Source organism: Taudactylus pleione, unplaced genomic scaffold, assembly GCF_031769625.1.
Source record: "Taudactylus pleione unplaced genomic scaffold, aTauple2 ptg000587l, whole genome shotgun sequence".
Taxonomy (NCBI): domain Eukaryota; kingdom Metazoa; phylum Chordata; class Amphibia; order Anura; family Myobatrachidae; genus Taudactylus; species Taudactylus pleione.
The window spans coordinates 3,208,468-3,230,936 of NW_028284989.1; the positions used below are offsets into that span (position 1 = coordinate 3,208,468).

The 22,469-nt window shown below is 39.2% G+C and overlaps 1 protein-coding gene across 1 annotated transcript; it reads right to left on the reverse strand.

Annotated features, from left to right (window-relative positions):
• Positions 1-4,769: 4,769 nt before the first annotated feature.
• Positions 4,770-5,699, reverse strand: LOC148481282 (olfactory receptor 11H4-like). Its single transcript, XM_088453738.1, has one exon. The coding sequence runs from the start codon at positions 5,697-5,699 to the stop codon at positions 4,770-4,772; it is 930 nt and encodes a 309-aa protein (XP_088309864.1).
• Between the last annotated feature and the right edge of the window lie 16,770 nt (positions 5,700-22,469).

Here is a 22,469-nt window from a genome sequence, read left to right on the forward strand (position 1 = left end):
ACCATCCTATCCAATGATATAACTGCTGTCCTTATAACAAATTAAAACCCTCTCCCTATTCTATATGCAAGCCCAGAGAATAAATGAGTGACCCACAAACCACATGTCTCCGGCCTTACCTCCCACATCTGAAACAGGAGGAAGATGTCAGTAACATACATAAACCAGTAAAAAATAAATCCCCGCCCTAGCTAATCTCTATTCATGAATGCCCATGTGAGGTTCAGAACCCATTGAAGGGGTGAAAAACCTTGGATCTATTAGGTCATGTTAGAAGTATTAGCAAATTTATAGCAACCCATGTAAAAATAAAACCTATAGAGAAAGATGCCCCCAACTTACCTGAAACTATGATGAGTGTGAGTACTCATCTACCTACTTGCCTGGTCTAATGTAACTTTTGTAACCATTACTTATCCACCTCCCCCAGAGTGAGAGTCAAAGTTTTAACATTAAACCCAAAGTCAAAAATGCACATATTGAATACTACAAAAAACTGAAATTTGATCCGGGATGCACCACTGTCATGATACAACCAGGCAGACTCATGGGTTTGTTCTAGCAATAGGTATTTGGCAGGGCTGGCTGCAGGGGTTGGAGCATCCTTTACTGGCTCACCATGGTGTGCCCTGACATCGCGCATAGCTGAAAATGGGGGTGTGGTCTTACCATAGGCCACACCTCTACATTACATTATTTGGAGGCATGCCCACCTCCAAATAATGTCAGGCTGGTGAGGGAGCATCTCCCGTCACTGAATGGATGCCGCACGCATGTGTGCAGCATCCATTCATACTCCCGGGTCCGGCACAGCAGCATCAGTGGGGGACCCCAACCTCCCGACTTGAGCACCCGCGGGCCACTTTGGCTCACGGGTGGAACAGCGGGACAGTACTGTTCTGCTGAAATCAGGATGTTTGGGAGGAGGGCGCCCTCTATGGGTGGTGCCCCTGTTCGACCGCACTGGTCGAAAACCCCTAAATCCGGCCCTGGTAATTGGTTGCCAACTGAAGGGAGCAGATATCCTTATTCTCATGGGGTGAAAGGGAAATCCACTGACCTGTGCCCATCTTATCATTTGTGGACTAAATAATTTTGCATAGAACTCCTGACACCATGATCAGTATATTAGCACACAGAAAACCTGTGTCAGTTGAAGATCTAGAAGAAACCACCAGCTCCCCTATCTGAAAGCCCTGATGGAAGCAAAAGAAATAGGCACTGGAAAGGGCCACCCCAAAGGGACTGATAGTGACCCTACTGGTCACCACCATCAAATTCAACAACATCTTTAGATCAGTAGGCTTTCTTACATCTTCTCTGGTTTGGCATCTGCCCCACATTTCAGAGCCTTTGAGACAAGATACCCCTTAGTGACATCCTTCCTACCTTTTAACTTCAGGAAACAAGGAAATTCATGCTAGATAACCAGCCATGAATGCCCTGAACTGTCGCTCTCCCAGATGTGGTTTAATAGGGCCTGTATGCTGACTTTACCTGGCTTTGTCTCTAGAAACTTTAGAAATGCTTTCCAAACCATACTGTATGTGCAGTATGAGGAAGGAGCTAGGAAATTAGTTGCAACACCTTCAATCTGCCAAACATGAGATGGACATTCCTCACTGCTGAAATCTATCCCATTGATACATAGAGTAGAAAAAGTACCTGCAACTGAATTACTGTATTCAGGCACTTGTTGCACTGTAAAGATAATAATTGTTCCACAGACAAGCCAGCACTAGGTGCCTGACCAGTCACAATACTGTAGGTGAAGCAGTGCACTAGTTGTTAATCACATGAACCATCACCAAGTTGTCACACCAGAACATGTTACACAGTCTTTTGGCCCAGAGATCAACTGCAAAAACTATGATGATAAGCTCCAGCAACAATAGGTTCCTAGTTAAACCTTCTATCATCTATCCATGGGGTCAAGGTGTGGCACACAATTGGCCCGCAAAGAAGGCCACAAAACCTGTGCCTCCTGATACCTCAGTAAACATCTCTACCTCAGGAATCTCCATTTTATCCTTTTGCCATATCTGGATCTTATTGCAAAACCTGCCACATTGGCATGTCCTACCAAATATCCATGGAGAAGTGCACCAGATTATGTGGAAGCCTAGTGAACACTATGGCCCTCTCTAGATCCATCTTTGGTGAAGCTGCTTAATGAGTAGTTCTGAACCAAACTCAAGGAGGTAGAAATGTTAGCATTTGGAAAGTACCAGTATCTATGCATATGTATTTATTTAGTCAGTGCTTGCCACCAAACCTCATTGCCAAGGACCCTATGTGCTTTGTTGTGCCCAGGCATAGGCCACTGGTGATGTAAAGGGCAACAATAGGAAAACAAAAGGAGATATGGATGATAAACACATCCCAATGGCTTGAATAATCCTGGCCCATGCAGTCCAAGATTGCTAGAGGGAACAATAGCCTGTGAGTGTCTCAACTCCTGTGTTGATCCATGCATGTTTCCCTGATTTTCCTCCATCTCTTGTGTGCCTGGGTACACTGGTTGTTACAATCACCAGGGAGCTGCCGTGTAAGACCGCTGCAGTCATGCTGGTGAGACCTTCTGCCAATAACATCCCCTGTTGTTCCTTTAGAGCTGGAAATGCTCACTGGTACTTAGGTGCTGCCTGGTCTTAAATTCGGGACAGTAGGGTCTTACATGGTAATCCTGGTGATCACTGGATGTTACGCAGCTGATGTACAGGTCACAATAGTATTCACTTTAACTGGAAAGATGGCATTGGACTGGAAGGCTTTTAAAACATAGTGCACCAATAGTGTGCAAAACAGAAGATTAGCTAATAGCCAGCAGCTGAGACAGTGTCCATCATCTGGTGATCCAAGAAGTACATGCAGCTGCTCTGTGTTTTGATTTCCAGCAACAGCAGGTGGCATCCCAGTCTGTATTGTCTGGCAACAGAGGAGGCTGTCTGAAGCTGTAGTCAAAGACATGGCATCCCAGGGAGTGACAGCCGTGGCACGAGAAGGTAACAAGACGCTACTGGTAAAGGGCTAGGAGTAAGTTGCATGCACTTTTGAATGGGGCAGGATGAACCTCCATGTGTCCCATCACACTCTTTGATAATCCCAAATTAAATCACCACATTATACATATAAAGTGTGCTTGCTGTTTTGCATGGGCAAAAATGGGGATGCTGAATGTCTACTGTGCTCATGCGTTCTTTTCTGACCCCCCATTGTGTGCCTCTAACAGCCTCCTGCCAAGAAACTTGCTATATAGATCCCAGTAGGTGCAACCACCACCACCATCACCAACAAAATGTCAGCTTACCCTGCTCTGAATTTCCCTGTCCCACCCAAAATGGCCATTAAGGCCAGTGAAATCGGTACTGACCGAGCCATGATGGCTGCTGTGCCTTATTGTTTCCTTGCCTATCCCGAGATGGCTGCATTGACCAAGAGAGGCAGGGAACCCTGGCAACTTTGGATATATGTACACTTTTCTGGGAGTCATAGTGGAGGTCAGTAAACCTCCAGTGCAGCAACTCCCCTCTGCTGCTCAAGGTTCACAGGATCATGAACACCAAAGTCTGCAAAGTCACACTGTATCATGCCTAGTGAGCAGCTGGGATGCATTTGCCATCTGCCAGAGCACTGTAGCAAAGATTGATCCAGCACATGGAGCTGTCATGTTGGGAAGGAGAGAAGGTGTGCTACCACTAAGCAAGGAGAGCAGAAGCATTCACTGCTTCATGACCCCTCCTCCTGGCACTGCTGGGTATACAGCGACTGTCTGACATGCTGGTCTGTGTGGGGAAATGGAGAGGGAACAATAGAATGAAATTCTTGGATCTGTGGGGGATGCAGAGAGTGAGCTGCCACAAGGAAGGGAATAAATATAAGAACACACAATCTGGGATAATTTGAACTAAGCACTAGAATGAAAGCAATTTTACCTGTGGCACAAACATACACATTGGGCAGAAAGTAATCAGCAGAAAATACAAATACCCATTTAGCAGTAAAGAGACACACTGGGACAAAAAAGGAAGCATAGAAGTGGGGAGGAGGATAGAAACAGCAGAATGAGGTAAGGAAAACAATGACCCAAGAAAATAACAAGACACTGTTGCTTTTCCCATTCAGAGAAGATGTCCTATCCTGGAAAAAAATTTTTTATAGAGGTTGTGATCAGGAAGTCTAGGTTTCATCCATCCAAGGCCTCCACCCTCTCTCAGGTCATTGGACCTCCTTTCTTATGTACTGTAAATAACTATAACCTTGTGTAAGCCTGCAGTTACTGTCCCTTACACAACTTTCACTGTTGCACCCCCATGTATAATAAAGGTACCAAGAATAACTCCATAGAATAACACCACAGATATACAACAGCATTTATAATCATCAAAATAAAAATTACATTTTATATGGCAGATCCATTTCTTAAAAAATAAACTATAAACAAATGAATTAAGTCTATTTAATACATGTGATACCATCAAACTGGCTTTATAAAATGGTCATTGTCTATCTAATTACTATCTATCTATAGTCCGGAACCCCTGTAAATAACTATAACCTTGTGTAAGCCTGTAGTAACTGTCTCTTACACAATTTTCACAGTTGCACCCCCATGTACAATAAAAGGCACCAAGAATAACACCACAGATATATACAACAGCGCTTCTAAGCATCAAAATAAAATGGCATTTTGTATGGCACATTACTCTCTTAAAAAATAAACTATCTATAAAGAAATGACTGAAATTTATTTAATACAAGTGTTATAGTCAAATTGGCTTTCTAAGATGGTTTATTAAATTTCTTAAAACCTTCTTCACATCCCTGTTTCTAAATGTATAAATAAAAGGGTTAATCATAGGGGTTACTGCTGTGTACATAAAAGTGAGATATTTGTCATATTGGCTTTCCTTAGGCTTGGCATACACAATGATGGCTGTTCCATAAAACAGTCCAGCTACAATGAGATGAGATGAACATGTGGAAAACGCTTTCTGTTTTCCTTCCTGACTCTTGATCTTATAAACAGTCATTATTATATGGATGTAAAATCCTATGATTGTAATAAAAGGAAGAACAGCATTTACTAGACTGGCTAAGATTGTAGATATATTACTAATAAAGGGATCAGAACATGCCAAGTTCTGCAGCGGAGCCAAGTCACAGAAGAAGTGGTTGATCACATTAGGACCACAGAATTCCAAACATGCTGTGATGATGACAGGGACAAAACTAGTAGCAAATCCCATGATCCATGGTAAAAGAGCCAACTCAATACAAAACATAGGCTTCATTATATCTGAGTAGTGTAAAGGATTATTAATAGCTAGATGTCGGTCAAAGACCATAATCATGAGAAGATGACATTCAGTTGCACCCAAGGAGACGAAGATATACATTTGAGTAAAACATTCATTGAAAGAAATAATGTTATTAGCTGCAATTAAATTGGTTAAAAGTTTTGGGATAATGGCAGACACAAACATAATTTCTAAAATAGAAAATACACAAATAAAAAAATACATTGCAGTATGAAGAGAAGGTTCTACTCTAACAAGAAAAATTATAGCTGTGTTCCCTATGAGACATGTAATGTAGGTCAGTAGAAAAACAAAGGCAAGTAAATTCTGAAATTGGTGCACATCAGCAAAAGCCAACAAAATAAAATATTTTACAATAGTTTTGTTAGTTTCCTCCATTTTTTTTGAGATATAAAGATACCTAGGAGAAAAAAAGGTTAGGTTTCAAAATTAGTACCGTATGTAAAAAATAAATAATAGTATTTGTCATTCTATATACCTTTATTATATAACTAAATGTAAAGGGGTTGTAATGCATACTGAACCTTATATTACAGAATATTATTTTTATTGTAAAAAACAGAAAATATTACTACTAGCATTTTCATATAACACAATAATAATAATTATAATAATAACAATAATTATTATTAGTATAATTAGTATTAGTATAATTATCACCACATAGCATACATGATTTAATCCATAGAAAAAAATAAGCTCTCTTTACTTAGTTTAAGGTAAATTAATGGAAAGCAATAACTAAATTGAAATATGTTATATTTTTAAGATGTGCAATTGAACAGTATACAATAAAACTATATTATAGATATTCTGATTTTCTTTTGTTTTTGTGAATCTTTCAATTTGTTTCCACAGAGATGAGTAAGGCAGTGTCATGCCAATGGTCTGAACAATGATGTAATATATGAGAGGAGAGATTGGAACTAAAGTACATTGGTAATTGACAATAAACATAACTTAAAACATTTTTACAATGTTTTATAAGCCTAGAAGGGACTGGGAAAATATGTATTGTCATTGTATTGTTATACTTATTTTTTATTGTATAAATATAACCAATTCTAACAATTCTAAATGTATGACTTTCTGCTTATCAAAACAGTACAGCATTGCTTCGGGACATGTCAAATTGTTAGAATGGTCACACTGTTTAGTCTGTATATTAGTTAGGAAAACACATATACTAAAAGAGTGTAAATAAAACTTTTAGTTATCAGTTACAGATCATTAATTGTAAAGTATTTATCTACAAAAGGTTACCTTAAGGAAATTCTGAATAAGGTTTGTGCAAACACATGTCACAGTATTACGTATATAATCAAATTATTTTTTATACTAGTAATTTATTTGAAATGTAAAAATGTCCATCTTCAAATTATTCTAGAAGAAAATTTAAGTTAATATGCCTCCTGAGTTGCAGGTTCTGTCATTTGTACCTCAGAAGACAGGGCTGGAAGTTGCTTTGGCAGTTTTTAGATCCGATTTATAATATGAACAAGGCAACAATTTTGCACAAGGGAGAATTGTTAATTGAAACAGCCAAACCTTAATTAGCAGTCTTAACAAGGCCCTTATAGACTTCACATTTTCCCCTTCCACTGTAAAATTTGTTAAATATTTTGCTACAAATTACATGTTAAATATCTCACAGTAAAACTGAAAACATAGCATTGAACAGGGCAGTAAAACTAAAACTGATTATTTTTTTCCCTTTTTAGCTTTCAAATTAGATACATATTCAAAAATTTCAAATCAGGCAGAGGCATAAAAGGGTTGCATGTGATCACGCAGGACCAGTTCTGTACATTTGAATCTGCATTCAGCATTGCACTTGTGTGCAATGCTGAATTAGCCCCTAAATGTAGTACTAATAGTGTGACCAGTTTCACCTTCAAAACAGGCATACTGTGTCCATAACTGAAAATAATAACGACTGCATGTGTGTCTCAGACAAATCATATTTTCAAACAGTGCCACCATAAGGAATCATGGGGCCCAGTACAAGTGTATCATGCAGGGCCCCCCTTCTCCCAAAGCCCTGAGGGTGCAAAGGTGTATTGTAGACTGCTGAGTGATTCAATAAATGAGAATTGTATTTACATGGTATCCTTAGATTGCGGCGTTGAACATGGTTGTGCTTCCCCTTCATCATGCCTCTTCTGATTGCCAGCCAACTGCCATGGTTCTATGTAGAACATTCAGAAGATGAAGTGGTAGACGAAGGGGTAGAAAGTTGTGGCATAAGAGGAAAGTGAATAATGTGGACAGATAGCAGAAAAAGATTGGGGAACAGATGAGTTGGGGTGAAAGATGGCATAATGCAGTCCTGACCAACCTGTGACTTTACAGCTGTTGTGAAACTACAAGTTCCATTACCACATCTCATGTAGATGAGGTGTTGATTTGTAGCATGGTGGAGGAATACTTTAATGCCAATACACAAATTAACATCACACATGTTCCACTGGAATTTTGTTAGGAAAAGACAAACATTTGGAGTAGCATGTTCACACTAGTTACAGATGTGTGCTCAAATACTGTGGCTACAGTTACACCAAACAGGCCCTTTTGGTGCACTAGGTTCTGGGTGACTCAGCTGTCTTGCTAGCTAACATATAGGGTAATTCCCATGGCGTGTCTTACCATCTTGTGTAAGTGTTTTATCATCTTTTGATTGAAAGTTTTTTGTTCTTCACATCAGTTAAACATTTAAGATATATAATTCAGGCAAGAAAAAAAGAAGGCTTATGCTGGCACTAGCTCATCTGGACCACCAATGAGTGCTCTTTATAGGATGTAAGTGTCCAAATTCCTATTACTGGCCATTATGCTGACATGTGGTGTCATTTTTTTCTTTCGGCATTAGGACCAGGAGGAGCTACATGCCTTACAAGCTAGTTAATTGCAGACACTTTAATTCATACTAAACTAATGATGAGAAGCTGGAAAGGAAATGGAATACAGCCAAAAATAGAAGGTTGCTTCTGGCTCCAGCTGCCCTGCCATCTGGACCACCATTTTAATCTTCTTTCTTGTCATCAATGATGATTAATTTTTTATATGTATTAATTTAAGAGGCGAGTGGATGTAGCTGTTATGTTACTGAGATTTTTACAGTTAAAGATAAATTTGATATTTGACATGATTTGGATAGATATACACAAAATGTATCAGTAAATAGACTACCAACATTTAAAATAACATTGTTACTATGATTCTTAGGTCATAACACTTTCATCCATTAAAAAAGTAATTTTTCAGAAATGTGTTACATAACACATTCATCCACTCATCTCTTCAATTAATATGTACTAATAAATATTTATATTATGCAGATAATTTTTGATTATTCATATCAGACCCAGCCCTTGAGGAGAAAAAAAACCAGTAAAAAAATAGGAAGATTGCTACTGGCACCAGAACTCCATCGGGTCATGTTTAAAAGATTTAGAGTGTCCTAGTGCTGATATCTGCCCATTATGTTTAGATTTGATGTCAGCAGAACTGCCATCATAAATTATGGGGCCCGGTACTGACAAAAAAGGCAGTGCCCCCCTCACATGCCACAGGTGTGCTGGAGGGATTTCTATATCCAACCTTCAATTATATATACTGTGTTTGTATGTGTTTATACCACCTCAATGGACAGATAAGCTAATTTTTATCTTCACTCTTGTAAGTGTGCTACCTGCCAAATAAATATATTATGTTTTAAGCTAATGTGGAGTCTCCATATCTTTGGGACCTACGTGTTCCTAATCACTTTGAAATATTTATATGTGAATATTATTTACTCCACTGGACACATCTGTATGGTACACACTATGTGTGATTGTTATGCTTTTCTTGTACATATACACTGAATTTACTTGATGGTTAGGTGACTGAAGATCATTCCTTTTTCAAGATAAGTCTCTGGATCCTCTCATTTTTCTTATGCACTTTACTTGCCACTTTATAATTGTTTTTACACTAGTAGGCGCTCCTTTATCTTTATCTACTATTATTATTTTACTATTATTATTTACTAATTGTATGCATATTTATCTCACCTATACACATTTTATAGTAGAGCGCTTCCAAAGGTTAAATATGTTTGCTTATATTCTAGTGCCTTATTCTCTCACACTTTATATATATATATATATATATATATATATATATATATATAACAAACCCTCAATGCGCTAATTGTAATAACAATTGTCATACACAATTAGAAGTATAATTTGTAAAAGCTGCTCCTCTTGTACGATCCTTGCCAGAAAATAGATCTGAAATTGAGATACAAACAACAGGACAAGAAGGTGCTGATTGTGTAGTTTTTAAGACCCAATTTTGGATAAAGGTAAGTAACGTGTGTACATTTAATAAAAAGTGATCATGCTTATCTCAATATGACTCTGCTTGAAGATGTAATGGATCAGGACAAGTCCTTCATTGGATTCACTGACTTCTGAATAAAGCCCAGCATGTAGTGACCCTGCTGTATCACCTTCTGGATAGCACATTACATAGTAGTAGTGTATCTGGCCCTGTACTTTGCCTCAAGGCTCATGTGATCACCATCTGTATACGTCATCCACTTTTACAAGACAGTCTTTTAGGGAGTTTCCCAACTTTGATACTTTGGTCCCATCTTGGACATTGTGACACTCTGGTGTCCCTTGACACATTCTTTTGATTGCTCCACTTCCTGCTGCTAATGGACTTCACACTTTTGATGCAATTCAACAATGTTTTGCTCTAATACTTCATTCTTTGCTAGCAGCACATCATTCTCATACTTTATCATAGACTTTGATGCTTCAGCCTCCTCAAAGCGGTCAGACATAACCACTTATTTGAGGTCTCTTTAACCACTTAAATGACAATTTGTTTTCCTAAAAACCACTCCGAAATTGTCATTTTTTTTATGAGTGAATTAGGTGAGGAACCTCTATTTCAACTTATCCAAAATGATTTAATTAAATAAAAAAAATATATATTTTTTTAAGATTTGTAAAAAAAATAATTTTTTTCAAACATTGGAACATCTCGAACATCTCGACTTTCAGTTTGACACAAGTTTCAGACACCAGGTACTTTAAGGGGGTTAGGGGAGAGGCTAATTTACTTTTTCCCAGCAACTGCTAATCTTTGCAGCCGCTGGGTGGGGGGGTTCTGCTTTGCTGACCGATCAGCAGCACAGCAGACACAGGGAGAGAAGGTGCAGGCAAGCAGTGGGACTGGAAGGTCCCTCTGAGAGCAGCAGCTGTGGGAAGATTCTAATGTTTATCTGACTGGTCGACCTTTTGCGACCAGGGCAGATAAGGAACTGCCTGGTGTGGTCTGAAAATTGCAACCATACCAGGCAAGTGGTTAAGAGCTTTATGTTTTTTGATTTCTTCCTGCACAAATGCCATTTTCAAAGAGGACAATTCACTCTGTAACATCTTTTCAGTTTGCACATGAAAAAGCTTCTCTTTTGTAGACTTATCCTCTAAGTCACTTATACATAATATTGGTTTTATAGGAGTTACCTGCACCATGTAGACATATGTTTTATCTGCAACATACAGTAGTACTGATTCTTAGGGACAAAAACTGATCCTAAGTATGTAGCATATTTGTGCACTAAGACACAACATTGAGGGAAAAGTAGCAAAATTGAGTAAAAAAGTATATAGTATGGGAATCACACCAGGTGTCTAGCCACTTAGACCAATAGAAGGAAAATGAGAAAGAAAAGATGGGGGTGCGTACTTGGCATCTAACATCTAACATCAAAGTTAGATATGCCACTTTTCCTTGTGTGAATACAGCTATGGATCTTCCTCTTTGGAATGACTGCCGGTTTTTCTCAATCCAAGTTGTGGAATTTCATGTACAAAAAATTTGGAAGATAATAGCAATAGTGTATTATCCGCACACATTTATTTTTATATATTTATTAACAGTTTCTAATAGAGCGCTGCATTTCCTGTTGCTCTTTACTATTTGAAACAACATTAATAGAACAAGACTGGGTTGTAAAAGACAGACATAAAGGTAAGAGGGCTTTTCTCGCAAGCTTACAATCTATAGGGAATTAGGTGTTGATACACAAGGATAGGTGCTATATATTGCATTTTGGTCCAGCCAGATTTCAGAGGTTATGTGGGAGATTCTGAAATCTGATAAGCTTGTCTGAAGAGGTGAGTTTTCTGGGAACGCTTGAATGTTTGGAGACTAGCAGAAAATCTTATTGTGCATGGGAGGGCATTCCACAGGGTGGGTGCAGCCCAAAAAAAGTTGTGTAACTGTGAATGGGAGCAAGTAATGCGTGGGGATGAGAGATGCAGATCTTGCGCTGAACGGAGTTGGGAGATATTTTGAGATAAGTGAAGAGATGTATGTTGGTGTAGTTTGGTTAATAGCTTTATGTGTAAGTGTATGTATTTTATATTGAATATGGTAGAAGACCGGTAGCCAATGGAGGGACTGACAGAGTGGATCAGCAGACAATGAATGTTTAACAAGAAAGATCAGCATTGCAGCTGCATTCATAATGGATTGTAGCGGCAATAGTCTGTTTTTGGGAAGTCCAGTAAGGAGACTATTGAAATAGTGCATGGATTAGAGTTTTTGCAGTGTCTTTTGTAAGATATGATCAAATTTTGGCTATTTTTTTTAGATGCATGTAACAGGATTTTAAGACCGATTGAATGTGGGGAACAAAAGACAGTTCAGAGTCAAGGATGACACCAAGGCAACAAGCTTGTGGGGTGGGGTTGATTGTCAAGTTGTCAACAGAAATAGAGATATCAGGTTGGTAACTACTATTTGTCAGGGGAAATATAATTAATTCTGTTTTGGATATATTAAGTTTGAGGTGGTGAGATGCCATCCAAGTTGAAATGGCAGAGAGACATTGAGTGACACGGACCATCACAGATGGTGACAAATCTGGGAAAGATAGGTAGATTTGCAAATTTGTCCACATACAGATGATACAGAAAACAAAAAGAGCTGATTAGTTTGCAAAGAGAGGTGGTATAGATTGAGAAAAGCAGAGGACCTAAGACTGAGCCTTGTGGTACTCCAACTGACAGAGGTAGTGAAGTGGAGCTAGAATCAGAAAAGCAAACAGTGAAAGAGCAATTAGATAGGTAGGATGTTAACCAAGAAAGGGCTGTGTCTTGAAGACCTAGGGATTGTAGTGTTTTTATGAAAAGAGAGTGGTCAACAGTGTCAAAAGCAGCAGAGAGATCTAGAAAAATTAGAAGCGAGTAATGTCTTGGCAGTGACCAGATCATTTACTACCTTAGTCAGTGCTGTCTCTGTGGAATGTTGAGAATGAAATCCTGACTGAAGAGGGTCCATTAAGTTGTTGGTGTTAAGAAAGTGTGTGAGGCAAGTGTAGGCAAGTCTCTGTAGTAGCTTGGAGGGGCCAGGGAGTGTTAGGGTCAGAATTTTTTTTTTTTTTTCAAAATGGGAGTGATCACTGCATGCTTGAATAGTGATGGAAATATACCAGTAGAGAAGGAGAGATTACAGATTTTTAGTCAGGGTGGGATGAGCATAGGAGACAGAGCTTTACTGATTTGTGAGGATATAGGACCAAAAGGAGAGGAAGTAGAGTAGGAGCATGAGAAGAGTGTAGATACTTCATCTTCATTAGTGGGGTCAAATGAAGAGAATGTGTCAGCAGGTTCAGGTAGGGAAATAAGCAGGTCACTGGCTGAGGAAGAGCCCACCATTTAATTTTGGATATTATCAATCTTGTCCTTGAAATAGGAAACAAGATCTTGTGCACTGACAGTAGCAGGTGGTTTGGGTGAGGGAAGGGCAAGAAGTGATTTAAATGTATTAAAAAGTCGCTTTGGTTTAGCAGCTTGGGCTGAGATGACAGATTGAAAATATATTTGCTTGACAGTATCTAGTGCATTACGATAAGAGTGGTAGATAGTCTTATATGTGAGGAAGTCACTTGGAGTATGAGATTTACGACACTGACGTTCTACTTTACGTGAGAGTTTTTGTAGGTGTCTTGTCAACTTTGAATGCCACAGTTGATGTCTAAGTAAACATGAAGTGTGATGGGTAGCTGAAGCTACTTCCTCAAGGGCTAGTTCTATGGTTTGGTTCAGTTGTGATACAGCAGTCTCAGGAGAAGTGCTAAAAGTAATTGTTGCAGAAAGGTGGCTAGTTGTTCAAAATTAATAGCATTAATATCTCTGTGGATTTGAGGAGGCTTGGTTGATTTGATTGACATTGAGGTTGACGTAATGGAGGAGAAGTGTGCAGGTGATATGGTTATGATCTGAGAGAGGGGAAGGAGAATTCATGAAATCAGAAACTGAGCATAGTCTGGTGAATACTAGATCAAGGCAGTGGCCATCCTGATGAGTAACGGAGTCAGGGCCTGATTCAGAGCCGGACGCTCTGACCAGAGCGCTCGCTCTGAATCAGGGCCCTCCTACCTCAACTTGGAGTGGCCTCATGGACGCTCGCATAGCTGTGGGTTACCACCCACAGCTATAGCGAGCGTCCATGATGATGGTCGCGATGGTCAAGACCATCGTGACCATCGGGCTTGCGACGAGACCCTGTAGTAGGGTCTCGCTGCTGCAAGCCCTGGAGTGATTTTGGCTCTATCAGAACCAAAATCACTCCCACTGACTTCACTACTGATGTCAGTGGGGCCGGACTCAGACGGTAGGCGTTCCCATGGGAACACCTCCGTCTGGCAACCACACCCCCGGCACACCCACCAAAGGGGGCGTGCTGTCACTCACCATCGACAGCACACCCCCTTTGGTGCGAGACCCCAAGCGACGGAATCCCCATCGCTCGCCGGGTCTCGTGCATGCGCACGACGGAGCTCCCTCCATCAGGCGCATGCGCACTTAGACACAATCGACCCGCTTGCGAGCATACAGCACTCGCGAGTGGGTCAGAATCAGGCCCTCAGTCCACTGGGAGAGGCCAAGAGAGGAGATTAGAAAGAGAAGTTTGGAGGCATGAGGAAATTGTGGACTGTCAATCAGAATATTGAAATTACCCATGATGATGGTGGAGATGTCAAGGAAGTGAGGGAGCTAGGCAGAAATATGTTCCAGAAATTGAGAGGTTGGTCCAGGTGGGCAATAGATAGCAGCAATGCACAGAGAGAAGGGGGTGAAAGTCCTAATAGAATGTACTTCAAATTATGTAAATATGAGTGATGGTACCTGTGGGAGAACTGTGTATGTAAAAGATTGGGTCAGTAATATTCCTACTCCACCTCCTTTACCTGGTACCAGGCCTGGTGAAGTGTAGGCCACCATGTGAGAGTGCTGCTGAGGAGGCAGTGTCTGATTGTGTGAGCCATGTGTCTGTTATTGCCAGGAGTTTAAGGTTATTTGAAAAAAAGAGATCATGGATGGATATTAGTTTGTTGCAGACAGAACGTGTATTCCATAAGGCACATTTTTGTGTTTTGGGGGGTGATGGGAGGCATGTGATGTGTCAGAGGTTTGCTGGATTTATAATGCATTGTGAGTGGGGCATGTACAGTAGGTAGGGTCAGGATTTGGTGATACTGTATGTCATCAGCTAATAGAAGTAGAAGGAGAGAGATAAATATAGTTGTGGGTTTTGTCTGAAAGTTTTTTATGGTGACAGGTTGTGGATGTTATGGTCAATTTATAAAGATAAGTAAATAGCTCGTGTGTACACAAGAGGGGAGTAGATTATTGAGGCTGCAATATGTACATAAGGTTGAGCTTCAGGGAGATTGATGGATGTAATTGCTTTAGAGAAGATACCATGGAGTGAAATAAGAAACAATAATAATTGGTACATGGTGTTAGATTAAAAAGTGAAATTCTTAGAATACTACATAAATATAATTTTGATTTAGAAATGACCTGCTCTTAGTTGTTGTTCATTGTTTGTTCAACTGTTTTTTTATAGCTGCATACACACGTAATGATTTTTTTAATGATTATCACGATATCATTCAATCGTTGAAAAAATCGTTCACTTTCTGAGTTAAAATGATGAACGACTATCGTTCATGCGCGTTCACGTTTGTAGTTTGTAATTCAGTCAGACTGACCAACTGAACGATTTTCATTAAGGGAATATGCCAAAATCGTTTGTAGTTCAAAAAAATCGTTCATTACACTTTAAAAATCTGACAGATAATCTGACAGAAAACACTGCACAACAATGAAAATGTTTCCGATGTGAAAATAATTACTTCTAATTGATTTCAGCATGCAAAGAATGAATATGACATTTAAAACTCTGTTAGCTCTGAGTTCCGAGATATAGCCCATTTATGACGATGTAGGGGTATTCCTAGTGACATGGGCAGAATGGAGAGAATCTCACCAGCAATCTGCGTTCCGCGCAGAGGGGGCGGGGCCTAATGACCCAATTAAATGAATCAGTTATTTGTCCCCTCCCATATTGAAATATATGCGATTCACAGGATTACCCACACAAGATAACTGTGGTACACTGAGTGACAAGCATAGTGAGCGATTCCACCAAGACATTTCAGCAATGGAACAAAGATATCAGGGTAGGTGAATCGCTACTGTTGGACAGTAACAAGAGATGCCCCAAAAGCTGTGTACAAGCGACAAGCAAAGAGAAAGCACCCCCATGAATAGGCCACTATATTAGATAGTACTTTCCTATGCTGTATGTTTGTTTCGTATGCTTTATGTTTGTTTCGTTTTGTGTTCTTATTTGTGATTGATTGAATTAAAACAACTGTTATTTATTTCCTATCAAGAAAATATCAGATTATTTTAAAATAGCTTTCACTATGACTATATTACTAATGTACATACAGTATAGTGCAAGTAGTGTATCTAAAAAAATAGAGCTAGTAAAAACATATTTTATCTTTTCTTGACCTCAAATTAGTAATGTATGACTATTTTTAGAAAGGAAACAAATTAAAAGTATTAATTTGTTGTATAGTGTAATCTGATAGGAAATCATTCATAAAATCATTGGTAACAAAATCGTTGTGTGTGTATGCAGCTTTCCTGTTCAGTTGAATACTTTGTGTACAGAAGACTTTGTGAATGGAAACCACAGCTCATTTGAGCACAGCTCTTTTATGCTGGCCATACACAAGCTCGATTTCGGGCCGATTGCCCGATTCTAGATGCGTCGTACGATGAATTGTCAAAATTGTGTAGTATTTAGGTAGGTAATGATCCGATGTGCACTCCTGCCACTGTTATATCGTATTGTATAATCAGATGTGCACCCCATATTATCTATCATAATCGGATGCAGAACATGTGTGAAAAAAGCACCAAATTGTGTGGCCGGGGAATTCAAGGGAAAACGTATGATGAATTGCATTGTTCTGCATTGTATTAGTGTATGGCATTAGATCTGTCTATGAAGATATACTGTGGCTGATTAACACTGGCTACATCCGAGACATGTCCAGCTGACCTAAGGTGTTAAATTGCCCTGTGTTTGACTATGTAAACAACAGCCCAGTATGCCATCATAAACTATGCTTCACTGAAAACATCTCATAAACAGGTAATGACTATTGCAACAATTTAGGACATCACATACATTTAAATGAGTTGGATTGCATAAAGTTAAACATTTAAAATGACACATATGATATAATAATGTCAAACTTAGTGAAAGATGATAAATAGGATGTTGATCCCCTTTGGTCATATGCTTACATCAACAAGATATAACTCTGTTGATAATAATGCAGTCATTAGTAACATTACTTTCCAGACTGAGGACGGGATGTAATATATCACATACCTATTGTATTTGCCTACATACTGGCATTTTTGTCACCTGTAAGCAGGTAAATGTAACAGCTGGGAGAGCTCTTCTGATATAAAGCAGTTTATGACACACAAGTCCAAATGCACATGGGGAATGAAGAGGGATCCTTCAGATCTTTCTCCTGTGATTTTTTTTTTTAAAAGGCCATAGACCTGCACAGGAAACACTATCTGTTGATGTCATTTCCTATTGGTCAGAAGCATTTTCTGAAGTTTTACTGATCTTAACGTTTGACACATCCCTCTCTGAGTGAGAAAAACATTTAATAGACTATTAGTTTCCAGAGGTACAACTACTTATACAGTACATAACTTTTGGTTTATTGCAGAAAAAAAGTTTACTTACAGAAATCAATGACAGTTGTAGTACAACTATACAAAAGAACACCACTGAAATATTTTGTCAAAATGTTTTGTACTTTATATATTGAGTAAAAATGGCAAAAAGAAAAAAGTTTTAATTGACAAAATAGTCTCTAAAACCAAATTGTTTATAAAGAAATGTGCAAAGTCAATTCGATATATTTAATTTATTACAATTAAACAGAAACTGTTTTATTTTTAAGACGGTTTATTGAATTCCTTAAAATTTTCCTCACGTCCCTGTTTCTAAAGGTATAAATAAAAGGATTAATCATAGGTGTAAATGCTGTGTACATAATAGTAAGATATTTGTCATAATGGCTTCCCTTAGGCTTCGCATACACATTGGTGGCGGTGCCATATAACAGACCGGATACGATGAGATGAGATGAACATGGGGTAAATGCTTTCTGTTTTCCTTCCTGATGTAGAATCCTATGATTGTACTAGAAGACAAAGCAGCATTAAATACTGAGGCTGAGTGTGTAGATATAATGCTGATAAAGGGATCGGAACATGCCAAGTTCTGCAGTGGAGCCAAGTCACAGAAGAAGTGGTCTATCATATTAGGACCACAGAATTCCAGATGCGCTGTGATGATGATTGGTACTAAAATAATAGAAAATCCTATAACCCATGGTAAAAGAGCCAATTTAATACAAAACGAAGGTGTCATTATAGCTGGGTAGTGTAAAGGATTATTAATAGCTAGATGTTGGTCAAAGATCATTACTACAAGAAGGTAACATTCAGTTGCACCCAAAGAAATAAAGACAAAGATTTGAGTAAAACATTCCATAGGCAAATGCATGGGGAGTTTCCATCTGCCTGGAAACCCCCCTCCCCAGCACATACCATGACCACAGTAGAAATAGTAATATAATAGAATTTTACTAGTGCTACATGTTTTTCTCAGTGTTGCAGATGAAATAATTAGCACCACCTGTGGAGCTTTTAACATGTTTCAGACAGTAATAAATAACCTGTGCACCAACTAGGAGATCTTTAAAACATGCACTGTTATGGATGCACTGCTATAGAGCCCAATATGTACATATATGTCCAGGGAAGTGCTATATTCTCCTGCTGCTCTTCCAGGCTCCCAGACTTGCTCCAATGCTCTGGAATGGTGCTCACATCTAAAATGAAAACATTCAGCTCAGGCAGGATGGCTTACTGCCTCATCAAATGACTTACAATACTGTGATCCTGTATATACTGGAATTATGACACACAATACACATTGTATGATGCATATTAAAGCTGGATAAGTACTAATTCTGTCCTCTTCATAGACTGGCCACACTCGCTCTAAAATCAAGCATTTGGAAAGCCCCCTCTAGAAATTCTGCGTTTGCCACTGCATTCATTGAAATAAATAATATTATTAGCTGCAATTAGATTAACAAACAGTTTAGGGACAATGACAGATACAAACATTATTTCTAAAAAAGAGAATACACTAATAAAAAAATACATGACTGTATGAAGAGAAGGTTCTACTCTAACAAGTACAATGATAGCAACGTTCCCCATGACACCCGTAATATAGGTCAGTAGGAAAACAAAGACAAGTAGATTCTGGACTTGGTGTAAGTCAGCAAAAGCCAACAAAATAAAATATTTTACTATAGTTTTGTTTGATTCCATACTTTTGCTGACAAAAAGATCCCTCGTAGAAAAGAAATAACAGATTCCAATATTAGGTTTTTCAGAATAAATATTATTTGTAGAGATGAACGGGTTCAGATTTCAGAGATCCGAACCCACCCGAATTTTGAGATCTGGGGCGAGAACCGAATGTGCATTTGGTTCCCCCACTGGCCCCCAGATCTCAAACAGAGCCAAAACCATAGAGATGAAATCTCGCGGCTCGTAAGCTTTTGTCTCTATATATAAGGGACCATGCGGCGGCCACCATTTCACTCCAGCTGTGTATACTGTAGTGCAACTTTGGCTCATTTTGGGGTTTGGGTCCCCCTGGATTGCTTTGGTTTATCTGTTTTAGGGCACCGCATTATAACACATTTTTATTTTATAACACATTTTAACCCTTCACTGTTTGTTTATTATACATGTACTTCACTTTTTTATTTTCATTCTTTATATGCAGCTGTGGCTGCTCTTAACTATCTCTTTTACACTGCACTTTTCTTGCTATGGCGGTGCCCTGGGGCAGCATAGCTGGGCCAATTTGGGGGGGTCCTGCACTCTGGATTGGAACCCTGGTATGTTAGGGACCTACCCTAAAGAGGTTACCTGGATATGGTGAGTAGGCCCATAACCTTGGCCATGATTATGCTAAAAACCTCTATTGATTGCAAAATTTATTGCATTTATATATTATCAATAATTTGGAGTTGTGCACCTGAGATTTGTCTGTTTCTGTGCAAAAAATTGAAGGAAGTCAGCTGTTCTCTATTACCCAGAGGCATGCGAGAAAAGCATGGCTCATTCTGCAATTGAAAGTCATGATAATGAAGAGGACAACATGGACACTATCTACAGAGAGGCACACATGATAAGGAAAAGCATTGCAAACTTTACCAAAGCAGCCGAGGATGCAAACATTATACAGGTTGCCAGTGACATCCATAACGTTCCAGTGGAATGGTATACCATGATGCGCTTGGATCATGATATGACCTATTGAAAGCCTACAATCTCAAAGAAGGACCACAGCTGTTGAAAGAGCAGCACTCACAGTGAGTCAGAACATCACGTATGGATTCAAATCTAACCGACAGGTCAACTACATTCCAATAAAAGAATCAGCAACATTCCGGCCAACCCATGCCCCTGCTATGCCTGGACAAATCGAAGTTGATCCACCTCCTCAACAAGTTAGCAACAGCAGAAATTCCACAGGAAGATCAGCAGCCAGAAGATGGGATCGACACCACAGCAAATGCTACAAGCCGCAAGATAGCCCTTGTAGATGGAATGGTTATTCTGCAGAACATGGCCAAGAAACTTGCAACCATAGTGACAGTCAAAGATCTCAGTGAATGCTTCAATGACAGGCTGATGTCGCTCACATGAGATTATGATGAAATCATACATAGACAAAAATACAATACATGAAAGGATATGATCTACAAAACTTTAAATATGAAAACATTAATCACCAGCACAATGGTAATATTAACCCATACTAGATCCAGTAAAATTACGTACCCAATAACAAAAAGCCATAAACATACATTAATAGTAAAATCCTTGAGCCATGACAATTTAGAGTAAACAATGAAAACCCAAATGCTCATTTAGGCCCTTTGGTGCCAGAGTACCCAATCGATATATCCACCAGGTTTCAGCGCAAAAGTTTCAAGGATCTGTCCCCACCTCTGATAGACTCTGGGACATGGTCAATATTCATATCTCTGAGGGTGGACAGATTATGGCCAGGCTGTGCAAAGTGTCATGGTACAGGCTGGTCCAGTTTTATAGATCATATCATTTCATGTAGTGTATTGTATTTTTGTTTATGTATGGTATTTTGTTTTGTATATATGGGATACGAGCGGGGAGTACTGACGTCAGATGGCTGCATCAGGCCTCTGTCCCAGATGCCGCTAGTTTACATGTGGTATTGGGAAGGGTATAAGGTAAGCATTTTTGTATTGTCTGTTATTGCCCTGATGACGATGTAATAAATTCATCTAAACATTGGCATCAAACCTGCCTATTGTATTACACTTTTTTGTCCGAGTACCGCCGGTCTGTGGATTTATGTTGGAGCACCTAGCCGATGCTACCTACGGAAGGCATCGGGAAGCTTTATTGGCAGTATAACAACTACACCGCCCATCAAGATTACTATATATATATGTGTGTATATATATATATATATATATGTGTGTATATATATATATATATATATGTGTATATATATATATATGTATATATATATGTATATGTAGTCCGGCACTCTCAGTGTTGATAAGTTCAAGGTACTGGGGTGCTTTCGGGGAAACTTGTAGAGAAGTTCCCATAAACATCAGTTATACTTCTTAATGAACGAAAGAAAGCACTCTTCAGATTTTCAGCAAAATTAATCAGCTTTTTAATGGTAGACCAATATAATTTGCCAGCCAGCGTTTCAGTCCAACACGGACCTTTGTCAATGCATTAGGCTTCTAAACATCAATAGGTAACTGTGCGCTGGTCTGTTATGGAATGAGCTGGTACATATATATGTATTAAAGTGACATTCAAACAAATCACTTGCTTTAATAACTCAATAATTCAACAGTGCAAATAGGACCCCAAATGCATGTTTAAAATGTTAGCCTACACCAAGTAGCGGTGTGAAGTCACAACAATATGGAAGACATAAGGAAGGATAGACTTCCCAAATTAGATGATATATTTAAGCACAAGAAGTTGCTTAATGTCCAATATTGAAATGGCTAACCATCCTAAGTAACAAGCCACAGAGACAGAACATGGGCCCTCATTCAGAGCCGTTCGCTATTTGCGGTCGTTCGTTTAAAAACAAGGGGTGGCTATTCAAATGATCCGTACGCACATTGCAGTCTGTTCACACCTCTAAGTCTGAACGAACGAGCAAAACATACGCTCGTTTATTTGTTAAAAACGCCCCCTGGCCGCTCGCACCATACGTCATGTCCGCTATTTATTAGATTAATCGAGTACATCGACCAGCGTATGAACTGCTCGCTATTCTTGTGGTTGGTGTTTGCTACCACAAATTTGCGAGCAGTTCTGGCTATAAAATAACCCAGTGACGTGGACAATGACGCTGCTGTTTTAAATATACACACCCATAAAACGCCCGTTTTGACCTTTAAGCACGCCTGCGTTCGGATCTCCACTCCCCATTTTCAAGCACCTTCCCCTGTTACCACCCACATACGCCTCATTCTGTCACTCAAAATAGCAGGCACTCGCAATATAGCGTACAAACGATTTTCGGCCGCACTTACAGGTTCGCACATGCGTACTAAAAACCGTACGCATGCGCAGA

Coding starts and splice junctions, on each gene's coding strand:
- LOC148481282 (XM_088453738.1), bottom strand. CDS start 5,699: ATGGAGGAAACTAACAAAACTATTGTAAAATATTTTATTTTGTTGGCT.